General features: G+C 41.2%; 1 protein-coding gene across 1 annotated transcript; it reads left to right on the forward strand.

Annotated features, from left to right (window-relative positions):
• Positions 1–12,611: 12,611 nt before the first annotated feature.
• LOC146616745 (uncharacterized) lies at positions 12,612–18,901 on the forward strand. Its single transcript, XM_085372775.1, has 6 exons — positions 12,612–12,903; positions 13,016–13,064; positions 16,043–17,068; positions 17,228–17,383; positions 18,200–18,292; positions 18,564–18,901. The coding sequence occupies exons 1-6, from the start codon at positions 12,881–12,883 to the stop codon at positions 18,873–18,875; spliced, it is 1,659 nt and encodes a 552-aa protein (XP_085228901.1). The 5' UTR covers positions 12,612–12,880; the 3' UTR covers positions 18,876–18,901.
• The last annotated feature ends 1,722 nt before the right edge of the window (positions 18,902–20,623 follow it).

Below are 20,623 nucleotides of genomic sequence, written 5' to 3' on the forward strand. Positions count from 1 at the left end.
CTAAACTATTCAATGAAGACGCACGAGGCTTGTGCCAATTCATCTTCAGACACTGCTGACACTCATGGTGGAAGCAGTTTTTACAATTATCATACCGTTGACTCATAGATTACATTTGTTTGAGGGGTGGAAATCTGTCCTTCTCTCAGTTTTGAACTCTGAAAATGAAGCCGTTTTTTCTCTTGTCATATCTCTGTCATATGGAGTTTCAGAGAGCCCTGAATATCGCCTTGAAAGTTCACCAAAGTCTGCTGATTCACCCAGTACAAAAATTATGCTTCTATTCCACCCACTACTACTACTACTTTTTGATTTACACGACGTTTTGTAACACCAAAAATGGAGGTTTTCGCCTCTCACTGCGATCTAATTCTGACTGCTCATTACTCTGTAATGAGTTACATGTAGCTTCTTTACCTGTAGCTAGCAGAAACACAGTGTGGCAACCTGCACATCAAAAAGTTTGCTGAGCTGAAATGTTGCATTTGAAACCACCTGCTATGACACGTTACTCCCTTTATGATCACTAGCTACATTCGACGTGAAATATTAATTTCCGTCAGTTGCATTAAACCTAAAATAGCAAGCCTGTTTTGAGAATGTAAGGAGTAGAACATGTGGATTGTTGGGATAAAATGTAAACGTAAGACAAAGTAGAGATACCCAATTGATATCACCGCTGAATGGCATCCTATCCGGTGTCATTCAGTGGTGCATTCAGACTCAGTCTCTCACTGAACGTGTCCATGTGACTAGCCAGCACATCATAAGTGGGTGGGAAGTGTTGTCCAGTATTGTCCTCATCTTGGACAACATCCACCTTTCCGACACCAACTTAAGAGATTACAGCTCCATCTGCACAACATTACTGGCCTTGTTTCAATTTCAGTTTCTTGAGTGTGTTGGCATCTGTAACCCTCAACCTCCTGCTGCAGTATGCAACAGCATAGAGGATGGAACTGGCCGCAACAGACACATAAAAAATCTTAAGCATTGTCCAACAGATGTTAAAAGACCTCAGATGTCTGAGAAAGTAGAGACAACTCTTTGTCCCCTTCCTGATTTCTTAGGTTTTGTTTGCATATTTTCAGACCAAAAAACAATTACGTTTACAAAAACATACATAAAGTAAATACAGAATGGAGTTTCTAAATGATGAGATCATTTATTAAGGGGGGGGGGGGGGGCTGTCCAAATCTACATGGAAACCTAAGTACAATTTCTCTCCTCACCCCAACCAGTCACAGGGGATGGATGCCCCTCCCTGAGCCTGGTTCTGTCAGAGGTTTCTTCCTGTTAAAAAGGTTTTTTCTTCCTACTGTCACCAAAGCTCTTGGTCAAAGGTGGTCATATGATTGATAGGGGTTTCTGTGTTTTCTTTGTATTATTGTACAGGCTTTACCTTACAATGTAAAGTGTGTTGATGCAAATGTTGTTGTGATTTAATGCTAAATAAGTAAAATTGAAATTCACCAGCCACACAACATAAATACTGGCAGAACTGTTGAGTCAAGAAATCACTTAAACAGAATCTGTCAAAGTGAAAGAACTTAAAAGCAACACATAAAGCCATGATCTGAGGAAACTCAGGATCAGATGATGGAACAGATGAAACTAAGTCATGGACATCTAGCAGTCTGGATAGTGTTACAAAGCCATTTCTAAGACTTTGGAACACCAGAGAACCATAGTGAGAGCCATTATCCAAGAATGGAGAATAATTGGAAGAGTGGAGACCCTTCCCAGGAGTGACTGGACTACTCCAAGAACACATCAACAAGTCATTCAGGAGGTCAAAAAAGAACCCAAATGGGCTTCCTCTGAAGGGTGGCTGACCTCTCTCTTAGAGATAGGGTGAGAAGTTCAGGCATCTGGTAGGGGCTCAGAGTAGAGCTGCTGCTCCTCCACATTGAAAGGAGCCAGTTGAGGTGGTTCAGGTATCTGAAAGGATGCCTCCTGGGCGCCTCCTGGTGAAGTGTTCTGGGCATGTCCCACTGGGAGGAGGCCCGCTGGATAGATTATATCACTCAGCTGGCCTGGGAACGCCTTGGTGCTCCCCTGGACAAACTGGTGGAGGTGGCCTGGCCCTGGATAAGTGGAAGAAGGTGGATGGATGGATGGATGGATGGATGGATCAGTTTTGCCACTTCTTTTAAAACTTTGTTCAAGATTCTTGATTTGTCTTTATTGTTGATCATTGTGCCCATCCACACGAAAAAATTGCACAGAAAATTAATTTCTGGTGACTTTTTGTCACACTGCTATAAGGACAGCCTGGTATAAAACTGCTGATCTGTCAGCTTAACAGTTTTAGCAGCTCTGTTAGACTTTTTGTAAATCACCCCAGGCCACTGATAAAACTAATGGTTTAAACCAGGGCTGCCCAATCCCAGTCCTCGAGAGCTACTATCCTGCAGCTTTTAGATGCATCCCTACTCCAACACAGCTGAATCAAATGGTTTGATTACCTCTTCAGCATGCCATCATGTTTGGCAAAGGCCTGATAACAAGCCATTCATTTGATTCGGGTGTGTGGGAACAAGGATGCATCTAAAAGCTGCAGGACGGTAGCTCTCGAGGACTGGGATTGGGCACCCCTGGTTTAAACCATTTTGTGATCTTCAAATCTGCTACTAAATACTTCCAAACCTTAGTTTATGGTTTACTCTTAATAGTTCAATTACTTAATCACATTTTTGGCTTTTTTTTTTTTAAGTTAAAATGGATTTTATGATGAGTCACTTCCACATTTTTCCAAGTTTTTGTGGTTGACTTAATTATAAACACCTGGTTTTGGTGTTTAAGAGGATTTTGTTACCGTAGAAACTGCATAAAAGTAGAGACTGAAGACAGTTCTGCAGATACACTGGGAGTTGACATAACAACCAGGGGAATAAAAAACGGCTGTAACATGTTTTCAGATTCTCATTGATTGAAATCTCCCATTGTTACAATCATGAAAACATTCTTTGCACGAAGGCTTGATGATAAAATAAATGACCTCATTGTGCTCAAAACCACAACAGTGCCTCTCATTCCTGCTGGGCTTAAAGGCAACTGGTTTAGGTCGGAGAGAAACCATGAACTAATTCCTAACACACAGAAAATATGTGCATGCATGAATTTCCAAACTTACAAGGATCCTGTATTACTGCTCAGTACAAAGTTAAATAAGTGTCTTTGTGGGCTTGTGGTCGCAGTGTAGATGTTAAACAAACCAAAAAAGGTGCCATTTGATGACTTTACAAAAACTGAAAATAAAAGAGATACTGTGTTTCGAACCAGGAAGCACTGCATTGTTAGTTTTCAGTGTGGATCACATCATAAAAGCGGCTGCCTTAAATTATTCCTAGCTAGAGGTCTGAATCATTGTGAGTTTTACAGCCTTTTTACTGACAAAGACATTACCAATGACCTGCTCTACCACAACAAAATAACATGTTTATACTTAGGAGCCATGCTGGGGCATTCCTTTAGACAGTAATGCTTCTGTAATGTCAGTACACTGAGTGAATATGGAAAAACAGTTTTTCTCAAAACATCTTTGCTTGAATAATTTAAGGACATAACACAACACAAAGCCAAACATTTGGAGATATTTTCACAGTTGTTTTTGTGTAAAGTTTTTCCTGATCACTGGATACAAGTGAAGTTCATCTGGTGCCTCTTGTTCAGTGGTAAAAACAAGGTGAAACAACACTGCTGAAGGTCTGAAAACCTCATTCAAATGCACCCAAAACAAGGAACGACATCTGCAGAAGTGTCTGTGGTTACACAGTTGTCAACATTTTCATGCAAGGGTGTGGCCATAAAAAAGTTACTCATCTGCAACCGGTTGCAGCACATGGCTACACCTCCCTGAGCCTGGTCCTACTGGAGGTTTCTTCTTGTTTAAAGGGAGTTTTTCCTTCCCACTGTCACCAAGTGTTTGCTTGCTCATAGGGGGCCGTCTGATTGTCTAGGTTTTTCTCTGTATTGTTGTAGGCAATGTTCCCTCTAAGCTGTGCGCGTGCACAATTGTGCACTGTTGGCACAGTCTCGGCGCAGAAAAAATCTGCGTTGCGCACACACACAAAAAATCTAACCTGAAATGAAATTAAAGTAAAACTTTAACAATTCTGTTTTGCAGTGTTAGTCAGTAAGTGACTGGCTGCTCCCATTTGGGATTAGAACGATGCCACCTTATCGCATAGTCCAGCCAATGATGCGATTCACATTTGTGTATACGCAGCTAATCAACATCGTTGACAGGCTATGACAGCGTCCTTATGTGCCGACAATGGTGTTTTAGCTAGCAAAGCGGCATGGCTGATGAGGAGTGAAGTCACGTTAATGACAACGTACACATCTCACATCTCCAACCATTGGAGCAGGACAGACGGAACAATTGATGGAAAAAGTGTGGACTTTATAGCAGTTTTTAAATTGTGTTGAGTTATGATCAAAAAATATGCAATGTTTGGTTTTCCTCCTGAATACTATTGCTCTTCATATTTACTGCGGGAAGAAATGGTAAAAACTGCGTTTTATAAGGAAAACCCTCAAAGGTACTCTAAACTCTCTGAACACCCCCCACCCCTTCCCATTGGTAGAAAAATGTACCATGTCGACCAATCAAAACATGGCATTTAGTTGTTAAGAAACGAGAGGAAGTTTTAGGAGTGGCGGCGGTGTTTTGAGATGTGAGAGATTTGCAACGTTTAGTGCAAATCTTGTGTAGTTAGTGTGTAGTTGTAAGTGTCACAGAAATGGCTTATGTATAAAGAAGTTTAATAGATGGTTCCAGCAGTTAAAATGTTCTTGCTTGTACGTTTCTGCGGTCAATATTGTAAGGGTGTGTTTATCTTGTCACAAAGAACAAGTTTTGTTACACCGCTATTATCGCGAGGTTTGGGCGTGATAGTATAGGCTGTGAGCCCACGTTTAATAATCACGCTAAGGAGTTCAGCGAGCTATCTGCAAAGGCCTGGTTAGTCTACCAGCGGTACAAGGTATTTGTCATTTGCCATAACTGTATTGTAATATTGTGAAAATTTGTAATGTATGGTGTTCTAATTATTTTATGTTTTAATTTAGAATGCACAAGACTGTAAAGCTATTCTTCTAAGACCTCCGAAGTGGCAGGCGGCCACGAGGTAATTTTTGTTGTTAAAGCACAAGTGTTACTTTTGATAGACTGAAGCGCTTAAAGCCTTTGTGTTTTATGTTTGTAGTTTTCACGGCGTTCAATAAATGCAGCGAAGCGCCCGTCTTGAAGAAGCCGTGCCTGTGTTGTCATTTCGGAGTTAAAGTAGTCAAGTCAATAATTTTGTTGTATGTCAGAACAATGAGGCGACTGCTAAATGTTACAGGTGTTACAGGAGTGATACATCGTATGGTTACAGTGTAACCTTGGTTCTCTTAGTGAGAGACTATCGACTATCTCTCCATATGTACGGGTGCCACAACCAAGGGGGGTCGTACCCCGTACATATGGAATATGTTATGGTGTGGAGAGATAGTCTCGATATGCTAGAGAACGCCTGTTGTCAGGCCTGCCGGTATCAGGCTTTTGATGTTCTCCTTTACAGGGCTCGCAAAATCGCTAGCCCGACGTCCCGGGGCTAGCGATTTTTCCAGTCGGGCTACCAAAATCTATCTCAGCCCTGCCCGTCGGGCTATCATAGGAAGGAAAAATATATGTCAATGCTTTTGCATTCTTTCGAAAATGTAGCTGAGTAATTATGCCATTGGCATCGATGAGCCACTGTCGATATGTTACGGTTTGGAGGAGGACTCAAGCGCAGGACTCCGGTTCTGATGCTCACAAGAAGGGTTTATTTACAAGTCACCAGGTGTATATACAAGAATGTGCGGGGGGGTGTTATATACAGCTGAGTGGGGGGAGAAGGGGTCTCCAGGGAAGTCCAAGGGAAAGCACGCGTTCTTCAGAATATCCACTCACACGATCACAGGCTCACACTCCGACACTGCCACACGGGAATCACACGGGGAAAAATCCAGGAAGCTCTGTAGACAGGGAGACAGGGTTAAGAACGACGCACAGAGGAAAACACTCTTAACTAAACTTGCTGTAGCTTGACTTCACTAACGCGTGGTAGACAACGATCCAGCGACGAACAGCAGTCACCTCCTGGCTTAAATGCTGCTCCCCTTAATGAGACAAGGTTACACCCTCGGCCCATGAGGGCGTGGGCCGAGGGCGTGAACCCACAGTGAGTTCCGCCCCGGTGAGAGAGAAGAGAAACAGAGAGGGCTGATCAGCGTGCAGCTGATCCGCCTGGCCGTGACACAATATGTGACATATTAAAATTGCGTTTGAATTTCTGCTTGTTTTTTTGCTTTCACTGTCAGTTTGCGATCGCGCGAACGGTGTGTAGAGAGCAGAAGCACTGATTGGTGAGTGACGATTAATTGCGCACCAATTCCTCTGACATCGTCTTATCATTCATCACCCCACCCCCGAAGTGGCCCGAGCGAGCCCCAGGCTCCAGGCCCCGATAAGCAGCCACCAAGGAGTGAGCTGGTGTGTACCTGGACACCCAACTAAGATGCTAGGATATTTGCACTTGTTGGGGTTAAAAGACACTGTTCTGAAGGAACCGAACAGTGAGGCTGAAGTAGCGGCAGACGGTAAGAAGAACGCTGATGCTTACGCCGAGGTAATCCCAATTTTTGGACGATAAAAGCCTCTCACTGATTATGAGAGATGCCCCTGATAATGGGAGAAGAGCATTAGAAATATTGAGGGACTACTACGCTGGAAAGGGGAAGCCTGTACACCACGCTGACATCGCCTCAGAAAAAGAGGAAAGAGACTGTCACAGACTATGTCATCAGAGCAGAGGCTGCCATTACAGGACTGCAATGCAGGTGAAACTTTAGGTGATAGATTATTGATTGCTATGGTTTTAAAAGGACTACCTGAAAGATTTAAACCATTTGCAATACACGTTACCCACGATAAAGACGATATGACATTTGCTGAGTTCAAAACAAAGCTACGGAGTTTTGAAGACACTGAAGAAGTCAAGCGCTTCGGAGTGCAGTGACAACGTAATGAAAACAGGAGGAAGAACCGGGCGTGAGCACATGAGATCCAGCGCACAATGCAGACACAAGAGCGATGTGGACATTATGTGTTTCAAGTGTGGACTAAAAGGCCAAAAGTATGTAGACGGAGGACGTGGTGTCATTGCAAAAGCAACACACACAGTGATACCACCTGTAGACATAAAGACAAACAAGATGGCACGCGGAAGGTCGCAGATGAGACTGGCAACGGATCCAAAGCAGAAACGCCAGATTATGCCTTCAGGATTAAGGGCATAGACATCAAAGTCCAGCAGTCAGCATATAGCATTGAGGAGAAAGGCCTATTGGTGGACAATGGGGCTACCTCACACATCATTAACAACATCGCCAAGTTCAAAAGCTTCGACAACGCGTTCAGACCGGAGTCACACAGCGTGGAACTGGCAGACGGTACCCAGGGCAGAGGCATCGCCCAACAGAGAGGGGGACGCAGAGGTGTTCCTGATTAACAATACAGGCCAGCGACGCAAAGCAACGCTGAAAGATGCGCTGTTTATTCCATCATACCCCCAGAACATATTCTCCGTAAAGTCAGCCACTGCATTAGGAGCAACAGTCACCTTTAAACAAGGGCAGGACATGTTGACCCACAAAGACGGTACTAAATGGTATATGGTAAATGGCCTGCATTTGTATAGCGCTTTTCTAGTCCCTAAGGACCCCAAAGCGCTTCACACTACATTCAGTCATTCACCCATTCACACACTGGCGATGGTAAGCTACATTGTAGCCACAGCTGCCCTGGGGCGCACTGACAGAGGGGAGGCTGCCGGACACTGGCGCCACCGGGCCCTCTGACCACCACCAGTAGGCAAACACAGGGTTAGTATCTTGCCCAAGGATATTTGGCATGCAGCCAGGAGGATCCAGCCTGGGATCGAACCACCAACCTTCTGATTAGTGGCTGACCTGCTCTGCCACCTGAGCTACAGCCACCCCAACTTTAACATTCATGTGTATGGCAAGTTGTACTATTTGCAGACTGAAGTTGAGGGTAATGATAAGTGTAACACCTGTCATAACATACAGGCATGGCATGAGATATTAGGTCATTGCAACTATGAAGATGTAGTAAGATTGCAAGGTGTGGTTAATGGTATGCAGATTAAGGGGAGAAGCGATAGACCTGACCAGGAATGTGAAGTGTGTATCCAGGGAAAGTTTGCACAAACCCGAAACAGAGATCCTGATACAAGAGCAAAGGCTCCTTTACAAATGGTACACACAGATTTAGCGGGTCCGATAGCCACTGAATCTATTGATGGGTACAAATATGTACAGTCATTCACTGATGATTATTCAAACTCAGTGTTTGTATATTTCCTGAAGACGAAAATTGATACAGTGCAGGCAACAGAGAAATTTCTAGCGGATGTTGCACCATATGGCAATGTAAAATGCATTAGATCAGACAATGGCACAGAGTTCACATGCAGAGATTTCCAAACCCTGTTAAGAAAAAATGGCATTAAGCATGAGACATCAGCCCCGTACTCACCCCATCAGAACGGTACAGCCGAGAGGGGATGGCGTACTCTTTTCGAGATGAGCAAGTGCGTGCTAATTGAGAATCAGCTACCGAAATGCCTATGGAACTATGCCATTCAAACTGCTGCTGTAACACGGAACAGATGCTTTAATAAGCAAACAGGGAAAACACCCTACCAAATGCTGACAGGTAAAAAGCCAGACTTGTCAAAGATGCAGAAATTTGGGTCTGTGTGCTATGCATACAAACAGGACAAGGGGAAACTTGATTCAAAATGTGACCAAGGTTTCTTTATAGGTTATGATAAGAACAGTCCCGCCTACTTAGTTTACCACCCTGAAACTGAGAAAGTTCAGAAACATAGACTTGTTAAGTTTGTGAGCAAAGTAAATGTAGAAAGACAAACACAGACAGATGAGGGAGAACTAAATGATGACTGTAGCAGAGTAAGACAGGCTATGGCTAACAGACCTTCAGAGAAAGGTGACAAAGACAATGAAGAGGTTTCAGAACCCATTGTGACGGACAAAAGTCCACAAAGTGGTATACCTGATGAGCGTGAACGAAAAGGGTCAAGTGTGGCAAGTGATGGATCTGTCAACAAAAGGTATCCTATTAGGGAGAGAAGAAAACCAATAATTAAATGGCTTTGTAGCTGCCAACAGTGGCAGCAATGGGATCCACACTACCATAGACTACTGCTACAGAGCAGTGTGTGGTGTCCCAAACACATTTAAGGAAGCCATAGAATCAGCTAACTCAAAGAACTGGATCAAAGCCATGGATGAAGAAATTCACTTGTTATGGGAAAATGACACTTTCACCCTAACCACTTTGCCAAAGGGAAAGAAAACAGTGGAGGGGGGGGGTTATTCCGTTAAGAGTGACATTGAGGGGAAACAACAAATACAGGGGGTGCAGAATTATTAGGCAAATGAGTATTTTGTCCACATCATCCTCTTCATGCATGTTGTCTTATTCCAAGCTGTATAGGCTCGAAAGCCTACTACCAATTAAGCATATTAGGCGATGTGCATCTCTGTAATGAGAAGGGGTGTGGTCTAATGACATCAACACCCTATATCAGGTGTGCATAATTATTAGGCAACTTCCTTTCCTTTGGCAAAATGGGTCAAAAGAAGTACTTGACAGGCTCAGAAAAGTCAAAAATAGTGAGATATCTTGCAGAGGGATGCAGCAGTCTCAAAATTGCAAAGCTTCTGAAGCGTGATCATCGAACAATCAAGCGTTTCATTCAAAATAGTCAACAGGGTCGCAAGAAGCGTGTGGAAAAACCAAGGCGCAAAATAACTGCCCATGAACTGAGAAAAGTCAAGCGTGCAGCTGCCAAGATGCCACTTGCCACCAGTTTGGCCATATTTCAGAGCTGCAACATCACTGGAGTGCCCAAAAGCACAAGGTGTGCAATACTCAGAGACATGGCCAAGGTAAGAAAGGCTGAAAGACGACCACCACTGAACAAGACACACAAGCTGAAACGTCAAGACTGGGCCAAGAAATATCTCAAGACTGGTTTTTCTAAGGTTTTATGGACTGATGAAATGAGAGTGAGTTTTGATGGGCCAGATGGATGGGCCCGTGGCTGGATTGGTAAAGGGCAGAGAGCTCCAGTCCCACTCAGACGCCAGCAAGGTGGAGGTGGAGTACTGGTTTGGGCTGGTATCATCAAAGATGAGCTTGTGGGGCCTTTTCGGGTTGAGGATGGAGTCAAGCTCAACTCCCAGTCCTACTGCCAGTTTCTGGAAGACACCTTCTTCAAGCAGTGGTACAGGAAGAAGTCTGCATCCTTCAAGAAAAACATGATTTTCATGCAGGACAATGCTCCATCACACGCGTCCAAGCACTCCACAGTGTGGCTGGCAAGAAAGGGTATAAAAGAAGAAAAACTAATGACATGGCCACCTTGTTCACCTGATCTGAACCCCATTGAGAACCTGTGGTCCATCATCAAATGTGAGATTTACAAGGAGGGAAAACAGTACACCTCTCTGAACAGTGTCTGGGAGGCTGTGGTTGCTGCTGCACGCAATGTTGATGGTGAACAGATCAAAACACTGACAGAATCCATGGATGGCAGGCTTTTGAGTGTCCTTGCAAAGAAAGGTGGCTATATTGGTCGCTGTTTTGTTTTTGAATGTCAGAAATGTATATTTGTGAATGTGGAGATGTTATATTGGTGTCACTGGTAAAAATAAATAATTGAAATGGGTATATATTTGTTTTTTGTTAAGTTGCCTAATAATTATGCACAGTAATAGTCACCTGCACACACAGATATCCCCCTAAAATAGCTAAAACTAAAAACAAACTAAAAACTACTTCCAAAAACATTCAGCTTTGATATTAATGAGTTTTTTGGGTTCATTGAGAACATGGTTGTTGTTCAATAATAACATTATTCCTCAAAAATACAACTTGCCTAATAATTCTGCACTCCCTGTACACTCAAAAAAATCAACTAGGGCATGTGTTTGATTAACAAAGTAGTAATATGTTTACATCACATGAAGAAATCATTTTTATGCTCATTAAATGATTCATTCTTTTTTGTTGAATATAAATCAAAGAAAACTTTGATGAGTTAAATTCGTTCATGGCAATCCAATGAGAATGAGGTCCATCAAACCAAAGGCTCTGATAGCGTCATGTATTGCGCATGCTCCACGCCCACCGGATGCGGAAAGGTCCGTTGAGAAGTTAACGAGCGCACGTGGAGTTACTTCTTTGGCATACCTGATAGTGAGGTAAGTAATATTTCTTGATATATTTATTTAGGTTAGTGGAGTGAGAGATAAATACTATTAGTTAAAATTTTTTACCTGTGTAGTGTGGAGATATAGAGGAGTTTTATATATAGCAGGCAGGTTGTAGACCCAAACATTTTTCAAATGTAAGTCGGTGAATTTAATGTTTTTTTTTAAAACTTAACCGGAGTCGCTAATTGTTGCAACAGAGCAAAAACTGATGAGGTTATTTTGGTAAGTTCGTTTTTTTGTTTTTGTTTCTGTCGACTTTGAATGAGGTGTGTTTCATGGTTATCTGCGTTGGTAGGACTGTTTTTCTTCTCTGGAGTTAGCTAACTTTGAAGAGCGGGAAAGCCGCGTAGAGCCGTAATGTCTTCGCATATAGCTCCATGAATGAAGGGTTACTTTCTGCTTAACCGGAGTTGGTGATTGTTGGTAGTAGTGGTAAGACTGACCGACATGGTTTTGGTGATTTTATGAGTGTTTTATGATGCTCTATCTAAAATTCCTGTTTTTGTCAGTGGAGTTTAGTCGCGGCAACCGCATTAACTGGATTGATGAAAGGTTTAATTCAACTAAACCAGCGTTTAGGGGAGTTAATAACAAGGAGTAAGATAAAATCTGTCACAATAATTGCATGTGCATTTTCTTTTTTTGTAATATATTCACTTAGTTTTCGAATTCAGAATGATTTAGGTGGATAATTGTTCGGGTTATAGTTTCTCTGGTGCTCTGCATTAGGCTGACTAACGGTGCGTTCACACCGAACGCGATAGACGCCCCTAGCTGATCTCGTGCACATTTGCACCTCGAAGCGCGTCCAGCATGAACTGGTCGAGCTTTATATGCAATTTTCACGCGTAAGAAGAAGAGATCTGGGAGGAAGTAGTGCCAGACGGTATGTTATTAAAATGGCAGCTGTCAATCTAGCGTTTGAAGAAAGAGTCTCCCTTCTCTATTTGCTGTGGAGAGCAGAGCAGTGCCTAAAGGACGTCCTCACTGTACCTGGGTCCATCAGGTCTTCCACAAGCGTGAGCAGTTTGGTGAGTTTCACCACTTGCTCCAGAAGCTCCGTCTGGATGACGGCCGCTTTCAGCTGTACCACCTTCTGTCCCTTGCCGAGTTTGAGAAGCTGCTGTCCCGCAGATTTTACCAACTCGAGCGGTAGACGTGATAAGCGCGAATGCACAAAATGCACCACACAAACTGCAGTGCGTATTTTACTTCGCGCTTCAAAGGCGTCAGTCATGTGAAGTAGGCAGAAAAGCGTTTTCTCAATGCAAATCTGCTTCCGAAGTTTAGCTGGACCCCCAGTCGCGCTTCATCGTGCTCCTCCATTGACTTTACATGTAAACCTGAAGCTCTGGTCGCGTCTATCGCGTTCGGTGTGTACGCACCGTAACAGTCTTCACATTTCACAGTATGTAGATATTAACACAAATTTGTCAGAGTAATAACTTTGTTTTAATTAATTTCTCTCCCCAGAAATACATCACAAAATAAAGCCACATTCCCATGCTCTGAGATTCTTATGCACCTCCTCAACAATACATGGTAAGTTCATGTTTGCCTTATTATTATTATTATTATGTTATTTATTTTTTTTGGATGATGCAGAAGTTTAATCTCCTTGACGTTTTCTAATGCATATTTCATTTTTTATCAGTGACGTGTATGTGGCAGTGCAAGCATTGTGTTACCAGAGAGAGCAGCAGGTACAAATTACTTCAACATTATAAACTACATCATCATTACGGAATAGGTCAACATTATCTGTGCATATATGTTAATTGTCCGTGCACATTTAAGACTTGGAGTGGACTGAACACTCATGTCTATAAAGCTCATTCATCTCAGTTTACACAGACAGCTTCAAGTTCAGTAACTTTTAAATGTGAGTTATGTGACTGCAGTGATGTCTTCTCTGAGAGAGATTTTTTTGTCCATATTGGAACACATCTGCGAAGTAACGAGACAGGTAGTTGTGTGTTTCTTGGTTGCCCTTTCAAGACAAATATTTACAATACATTTTATACACACAAAAAGAGGAAGCATCATCCACACACACTTAAAGATTTTAAAGCCAGTGTAGTTACACGTGTGGACCCAGTTCAAGTGATAGAGTCCTCTGATAATGTAAGGGCTAGCTGTTCTGAAGATGTATCCTATGGTGAATTTGAAAGTGAGTCAGTGACAGAATGTGATAATAGTGCTGTTGAAAATCAGCCCGAACTAATTGAACGGAAATTAGCAGTAATATTGTTGAAATTGGAACACATATTTCATGTTCCAGCAAAAGGATTAGATGAGTTCTTAGAGGAGTTAGTTTTTCTGTTGAGTTCAGCTAGTGTACCTCTGACAAAACGTACAATTACAGAAATTTTTAAGAGCCATAACCTCCATATTAGTCAGGCTGTTATTGAAGAGCTTGCAAATTCTGTATGTGTTTCTAACCCTGTGGCTAAAATATTGGGAAAGTGTGGCCCTCTTGCCACTCCTTATAAAAGAAAACTATACTACATACAAAATTTTAGGGTTGTAGAGCCTGTTGAGTATTTTTTATCGATAGACCAAAGGAAGTCATTTCAGTACATCCCTTTATTACAGTTATTGCAGGAAATATTGAGTCACAATAAATTGCTGGATAGAGTGATTGAAGAACAAATAGCTCAAGAAAATAGAGAGAATCTGAATGGTGATCAGAGGGTTTACAGATCTTTTCGAGATGGGGAGCATTATAAAAGAAATAGCTTTCTAGATGGTGAGAAGTTGAGAATTTCTATTAACCTTTATATTGATGATTTTGAGGTTTGTAATCCTCTTGGGACCTCACGGAAAAAGCACAAGCTTTGTGGTGTATATTGGGTCTTGGGCAATTTACCACCTGGTTCTCATTCAGCCCTTTCATCCATTTATTTGGCAATCCTTTGCAAGAGTGAAGATTTGAGGACATTTGGGTTTGAAAAAGTCTTTGATCCACTTTTGAGAGATCTGGTAACTTTGGAGCAACATGGTGTGTTCATCAGTCAGTTGAACGAGTGTATTAAAGGAACTGTGAGCTGCGTCATAGCTGACAACCTAGGAGCCCATGGGCTGGCAGGTTTTGTGGAAAGTTTTTCTGCTGAATACATATGCAGATTCTGTACAGCTAAAAAATCTGAAATAAAGTCAGTGACTGCTGGTGATTTTGAGCATAGAACACCCGAACTTCATGAATTCCATTTGAAGCGTGCACAAGAAACAGCAAGTGCTTGTTGTGGAGTTAAGCGAGATTGTATTTTGAGTAAGAATCTGAGCCATTTTCATGTCACTGCAGGCTACCCTCCAGATGTAGCACATGATCTGCTAGAGGGCATAATACCAGTGGAGCTTGCGCATTGTTTTTCTTTTTTAATCTCTAAAAAGTATTTCACCTTAGAAAAACTTAACAACTTGATCCAAAATTTTGAGTATAAATGGGCAGATAAAACCAACCGGCCTCATGCAATTCCCCAGACTTTCTCATTAAAAAAAAATATTGGTGGAAATGCACATGAAAATTGGTCTCTGCTTCGTTTGTTGCCTCTAATTATTGGTCCACTTGTTCCAGAGGATGAACCTGCATGGCATATTGTTTTGGATCTGAAGGACATTGTGGAGCTTGTTGTAGCCCCTGTCCAGTCTGATGAGTCGATTTCCTACCTTGAGTGTAAAATCAGTGAACATCGCCAGAGATACCAAGAACTTTTTCCAAACAACAGTCTTCTCCCTAAACATCATTATTTGGAGCACTACCCTGCTCTGATTCGGCATTTTGGGCCTCTTGTCCACAAATGGACAATGAGATTTGAGGCAAAAAATAGTTTTTTTAAACAAATTGCTCGCCATACAAACTGTTTTAAGAACATACCTGTTACACTTGCCAAAAAACATCAGCTCGTGATTGCCTCTGACTTGCACTCTTCTGACCATAAGACACCTTTAATGGTAAATGTTGGCTCATCAGTACCAATTGATGTTCTGAAAAGTGATATCGCAGTAGCTATAAAGCAAAGATTACCAGATGAAACTGATGTCCATATTACAAAAAGCGTGTCATACAATGGCATGAACTACAGCACAGGAATGATAGTTGTTCATGGGCAAATATTTGGTTTGCCAGAGTTTGCAGAAATTCTGCAGATTTTTATTTTGCATGGCAGAATATACTTTTTTGTAAAAAAGTTCTCTGCTTGGTATCGAGAGCACTTCAGAGCTTTTGAGCTTGACATGTCACATGCGAGAGAGGTGTCTCTGATTGAGCATGGGGAACTACTCGATGACTACCCGTTAGCTGCCTATTCAGTGGGAGGCCTGCGTCTGGTTACTCTGAAGAGACACACTAACTTGCAGGGTAAACAGGAGTGATGTTTGTAAGTATTTTCCCCCTATATCACCTGGCACAGTAAATAATACATCATACTTTGCAGACCAATTGCTACTTAATTTAGTGAGAGTAGATTTCTTTTAAGCATCTTATGCAAGAATTGTCATTAATTAGAAGAATGCAAGACAAATCTGGAAAATGCACTATTCACTTCTCCAGTAAAAAAATTCCTCGAGGCCAAGGTGACATCATCAAATTATCGTTGACATTAGAATTTGTTACACACACTCGCACAATAGTCAATGAGTACATCTTTATTTATTTTTTAAATATTTGATATTTGTCCAGGTCAGCATGATGCCCCAGCCCATAAGACTGAGGATCATTCTCGGAGAAGATGATGCCAGGAAACTAATTTTACCAGCTGGGATATCAGACTCCATTGAGGAATTGTGTCAGGAAATAAAGACAAATTTTGGAGTGCAACAGGATTTTCGTCTTCAATATCAAGATCCTGATTTCGGAAATGATTTTGTAAATCTGACTGCGATCTCTGAAATTAATGATAAAGCAACTTTAAAGGTTGTATACTTGGATAGTGTGCAGTTGCAAAGTTTTACAGAAGATGGAGTGACATGTCAACCAGTGCGAAGTCCAACACATTCCTTTTCAAGCTCTTCAGACACAGACAATACAAGGCCCGTTTCATCGTCAGGTTCATCACCGTCTACAAGACTGTCAGTGTGGCCAAGTGTCTTCACAGTCCCTCGTTTCAGCTATGAGGCTGAACTGCAACTTGAAAAGGCCAATGCTGAGTTCATTGCTGGTGGAACTCATTTGACCCCCTCACCAAAACTGAAATCCCACCTTTTAGAAAGGCTGGCTGAAGAAATAATAAAATTTAAAGTCTATCCAACTGACAATGACCTGAATGAAGTTGCAGAAGCCCTTGTCAAACAGCATCCTTGTCTGAGGGAGCAGGGATCCTTTAATGGCTGTTATGGTTGGAAAATTAGCCTCAAGTATAAAATGGCCAATGTCCGGACCAAACTGAGAGGCCTGGGCTGTGCTGAGGTGTTGGTAAATTCACTAAAGAACAAGGCCCAAGACAAAAGTAAGGCAGCATTGAATGTGAAAAAGCCTAGAAGAGCAGAAGTCAATTACTGTCCGCAGTATCCAAAAGGAGAAACCACTGACAGCCTGGAAAAAGAGAGAATTGCACTGCTTTCAGAGGTTCAGAAGAGAAACAATGACAATATAGTGACAATGAAAATGCAGAAGACTTTTTCGTACAGAAGGCAAGAAGTTATTCAAGGACAGCCCTTTATTGCAGATTTTAAAAGCAGATGGCCAGCTCTGTTCACCGAGAAAGAGGTGCATGTCCTATATGTCTAACTTTTAGAGTGTGTTTATGGTTGACCAGTTATTTCTTGCTTCACTAATATTGACATAACATAGTGATAAAACAGCTAATAATTCCTGGTATGTCCTTCCTCTGGTGCATATTATAAGTGCATTGTTCATGTTTTTCAGATTGACAAGGAATTCCTGCGCATATCGACAGTACCGCTGCTATCTAGATTCTTTTATGAGCTAGACTTGTACACTCCACGCATGATGGAGCTCTTTCGAGGCAAAGGTGGGGTGGCTGGCAGAAAAATGAGACACATCATGGTGGCCATCTCTAAGGTGGGTTAGATCTGTGCTTAAGAACTTTTTATGCCCATAATCTGGCAATTTTATGAGCAAAGATATCTATACATATGGTAGGCAAAAGTCCTAAGAGGTTTTCATATCTTATACAAATTATATAAGCATCAGTCTTATATTAATAAGTAATTGATAAAATCGTATGGTTAATTTTGATCAAAATGGGGGGAAAAAACCCCAAAAAAACATTAGTGTTGCCTCATTTTGTGTCTGATTTGGTTTAGACAGATGTTTTGAGGTGGCTGTAGCTCAGGTGGTAGAGCAGGTCAGCTACTAATCAGAAGCTTGGCGGGTTGGTCCCAAGCTCCTCCAGTGTGCATGCCAAATATCCTTGGGTAAGATACTAACCCCAAGTTGCTCACCGATGCATTCATCGGAGTGTGAATGTGTATGAATGTTAGACAGTAAGCACTAAACCCGGTGGCGCCAGTGTTCGACAGCCTCGACCTCTGTCAGTGCGCCCCAGGGTGGCTGTGGCTACAATGTAGCTTACCATCACCAGTGTGTGAATGTGTGTGTGAATGGGTGGATGACTGGATATGTAAAGCGCTTTGGGGTCCTTAGGGACTAGTAAAGTGCTATATAAATACAGGCCATTTAAACAGTTTAGAAAAAGTGATTGGGTGAATGAATTGTTGTATAAAGGCAGCTTTGAGTGCTCTGAGTAGAAAAACGCTATATAAGAACCAGTCTATTTACCATGTGGCCTTTTGGACTCTTCCAAACTAAGTATTCCTTTTTCAAACTGCTGCCTAAAAGTTAAATATTGTCATTATGGATTCCCTTTTTTCTTAGGATGACACAATACATGCAAGACGAGCATGCATCCTGAAGTCCTTGTGTGTCTACCTGAATGAAGACCATGAGAAACTTGTGAAGGAATATACGGTCAGTTATATTCACAAGTTGTTCTGTGTTATGTAATTTGCTCCAGGAGTTATGGGTAATTTCGATATATGAAATGGTAAAATGTGACACCACGTGTGAATAAAAGATATTGCAATTGGTCCTTGTTTTGTTTCATGTCAAATTTCTGAGGTGTGAAACCAGAGACATAGAATTTAGTAAATATATCAGCATATTCACGCTGATTGCTGAATTCCTTTATTTTTTTCATATGTAGACTCAAACAAATGTATTATTATATTTTACGTCACAGAACACTGAGGCCAACACTGAAGCCATGGAACAAACTGTGATGGGAGTGTATGTCATACATCAGGAGGGTGCGGAGCCTGGAGATGACCCAGAGAACATCGGTGTCCTGATTGAAGGCGTGGAGGTTCTCACTGGTTTGAGGGGCATTGCAATTGCTTGTGCTCTGTTATTTGGACTGATATACTGTCTGAACCTAAGCTACCCACCGGAGCTCAAATGCACTTTTGAAGTCTTGCAAAAGATTATCATGAAGCTGGATGGACAGAGGTTGTCATCCAAGGCACAGTTCCTAAAAAACAAGCTAATGGGGTGAATGAGCTTGAAACGGACTCATGCAAGCCAGATATTTTTTTTTCAAGGTTTCTGCAATGCAAATATGTGTTTACTGTTTTAAAGTTTAAAATTGTAAGTTATAAAATGTTCATATAAACTATGTGGTTTGCTCTGCGGCTATTATACAAAGATTGTTTGTTCATAACTTAAAGTCTTATACAGTTTAAGTGTAAACACTGATTTTTGCCAGATGGCAATTGTTACAAAGGCAAATGCACACTGGTTTTCACAAATTGTTTGAGTGGAGCAGTTATGCTCAAAATTGAATGTTTTCTCCACACGTTAAATAGCATAAAGTCACTATTAATGGATACAGCCTGATTAAATGGAGGACTAATGTATGCAAGCAACATAGTAATGTTGAATGTTATGTCTGAGCTTTAAATTGTGTTAAAATTCATATTGTTGTTTGCAATGCATATTTTACTACATTTTACGAAAGTTGCTTTGGGGATAATATTTTTTGTCTGCAAACTATTCAACAGACTTATTTCATTTTTATTATTAGGGTTAGGGTTATTGTATTGTATTTTTTCTTTCAGTCAGCATGTCTTGATCTGGAAGTTCTGTGGTCTTGGTATGAGATGGTTAAAGGGGAGAAAGCTAGGCTGAACTGGGATCCTGCCAACTGTTTTAAGAATGTTCAAGCAAAATAAAAGATGGTTTTGCAAGTTATCATTTATGTATGTTTCATTAATTTAATTAAAAGTAATGTTTACATAAGCAATACAAACACTAACTGAAACATGATTGGTGTAAGTACTACAGACATAAATTACATTTGTTCATTCAACAAGATTAACATTGGTGTAACAAACAAATATTTTACTAGTTCATGTAACAAGACTGACTTTTGATGTGCCAAAGTGTTTAAACAATATAACATGAATTTAAATTAATTTAATTAGACTAACTTGGTACAAACATGTTAACTGAATAAAAATCAAATTAACTGAATGTTAATGTTTAAATTATGTTACACTTACAAACATATTTAGTGTTGAAACAACACAATCAAGATGGATTGATTTAACATGATTTGTTTAGGTGGAATATAGGTGGCAAGATGAAATTAAGTTCATCCAATGAATTATTTTTTTGAGTGTACAAGGCAAGGTTCGTAGCCAAGGGTTACAGCCAACAGTTGGGGATAGATTATGGAGAGACATTCTCACCAACAGCCAACTTAACCAGCATACGAGTTTTGTTACAGAAAGTAGCGCAGGAGAACCTGTTACTCCATCAAATGGATGTGAAGACAGCGTATTTACACGGTCCCATTGATTATGAAATCTACATTGATCAGCCAGAAGGTTATGAAGAGGGAGAAGGTCTGTAGATTACAAAAATCCTTGTATGGGTTAAAACAATCTGGTCGCAACTGGAATAGGATCTTGCATGAATACCTAACAGCGAACAGTTTCAGGCAAAACCCAGCAGACCACTGTGTTTATACCAAAGAGACTAAACATGGCATGGTGATTATGATCATCTGGGTGGACGACCTGATAATTGCTGCTGGCAATGAAAAGGTAATGAAGGATGTGAAAGAAATGCTTTCAGTCAAATTTAAGATGAAAGACTTGGGCAGACTTAAGCATTTTCTGGGTATTGATTTCACTCAGTCTGATGGATGTGTAACAATGTCACAAGAAACATAGAACTGTAAACCCACGTATAAGCTTAAAAACACTACAAAAGACCAAGGATAAAGGAGGACTAGAACTG

The sequence above is a fragment of the Diplotaxodon limnothrissa genome, linkage group LG15 (assembly GCF_057381915.1).
Source record: "Diplotaxodon limnothrissa isolate DT_005_m linkage group LG15, D_limnothrissa_male_GT1.1, whole genome shotgun sequence".
Lineage (NCBI taxonomy): Eukaryota > Metazoa > Chordata > Actinopteri > Cichliformes > Cichlidae > Diplotaxodon > Diplotaxodon limnothrissa.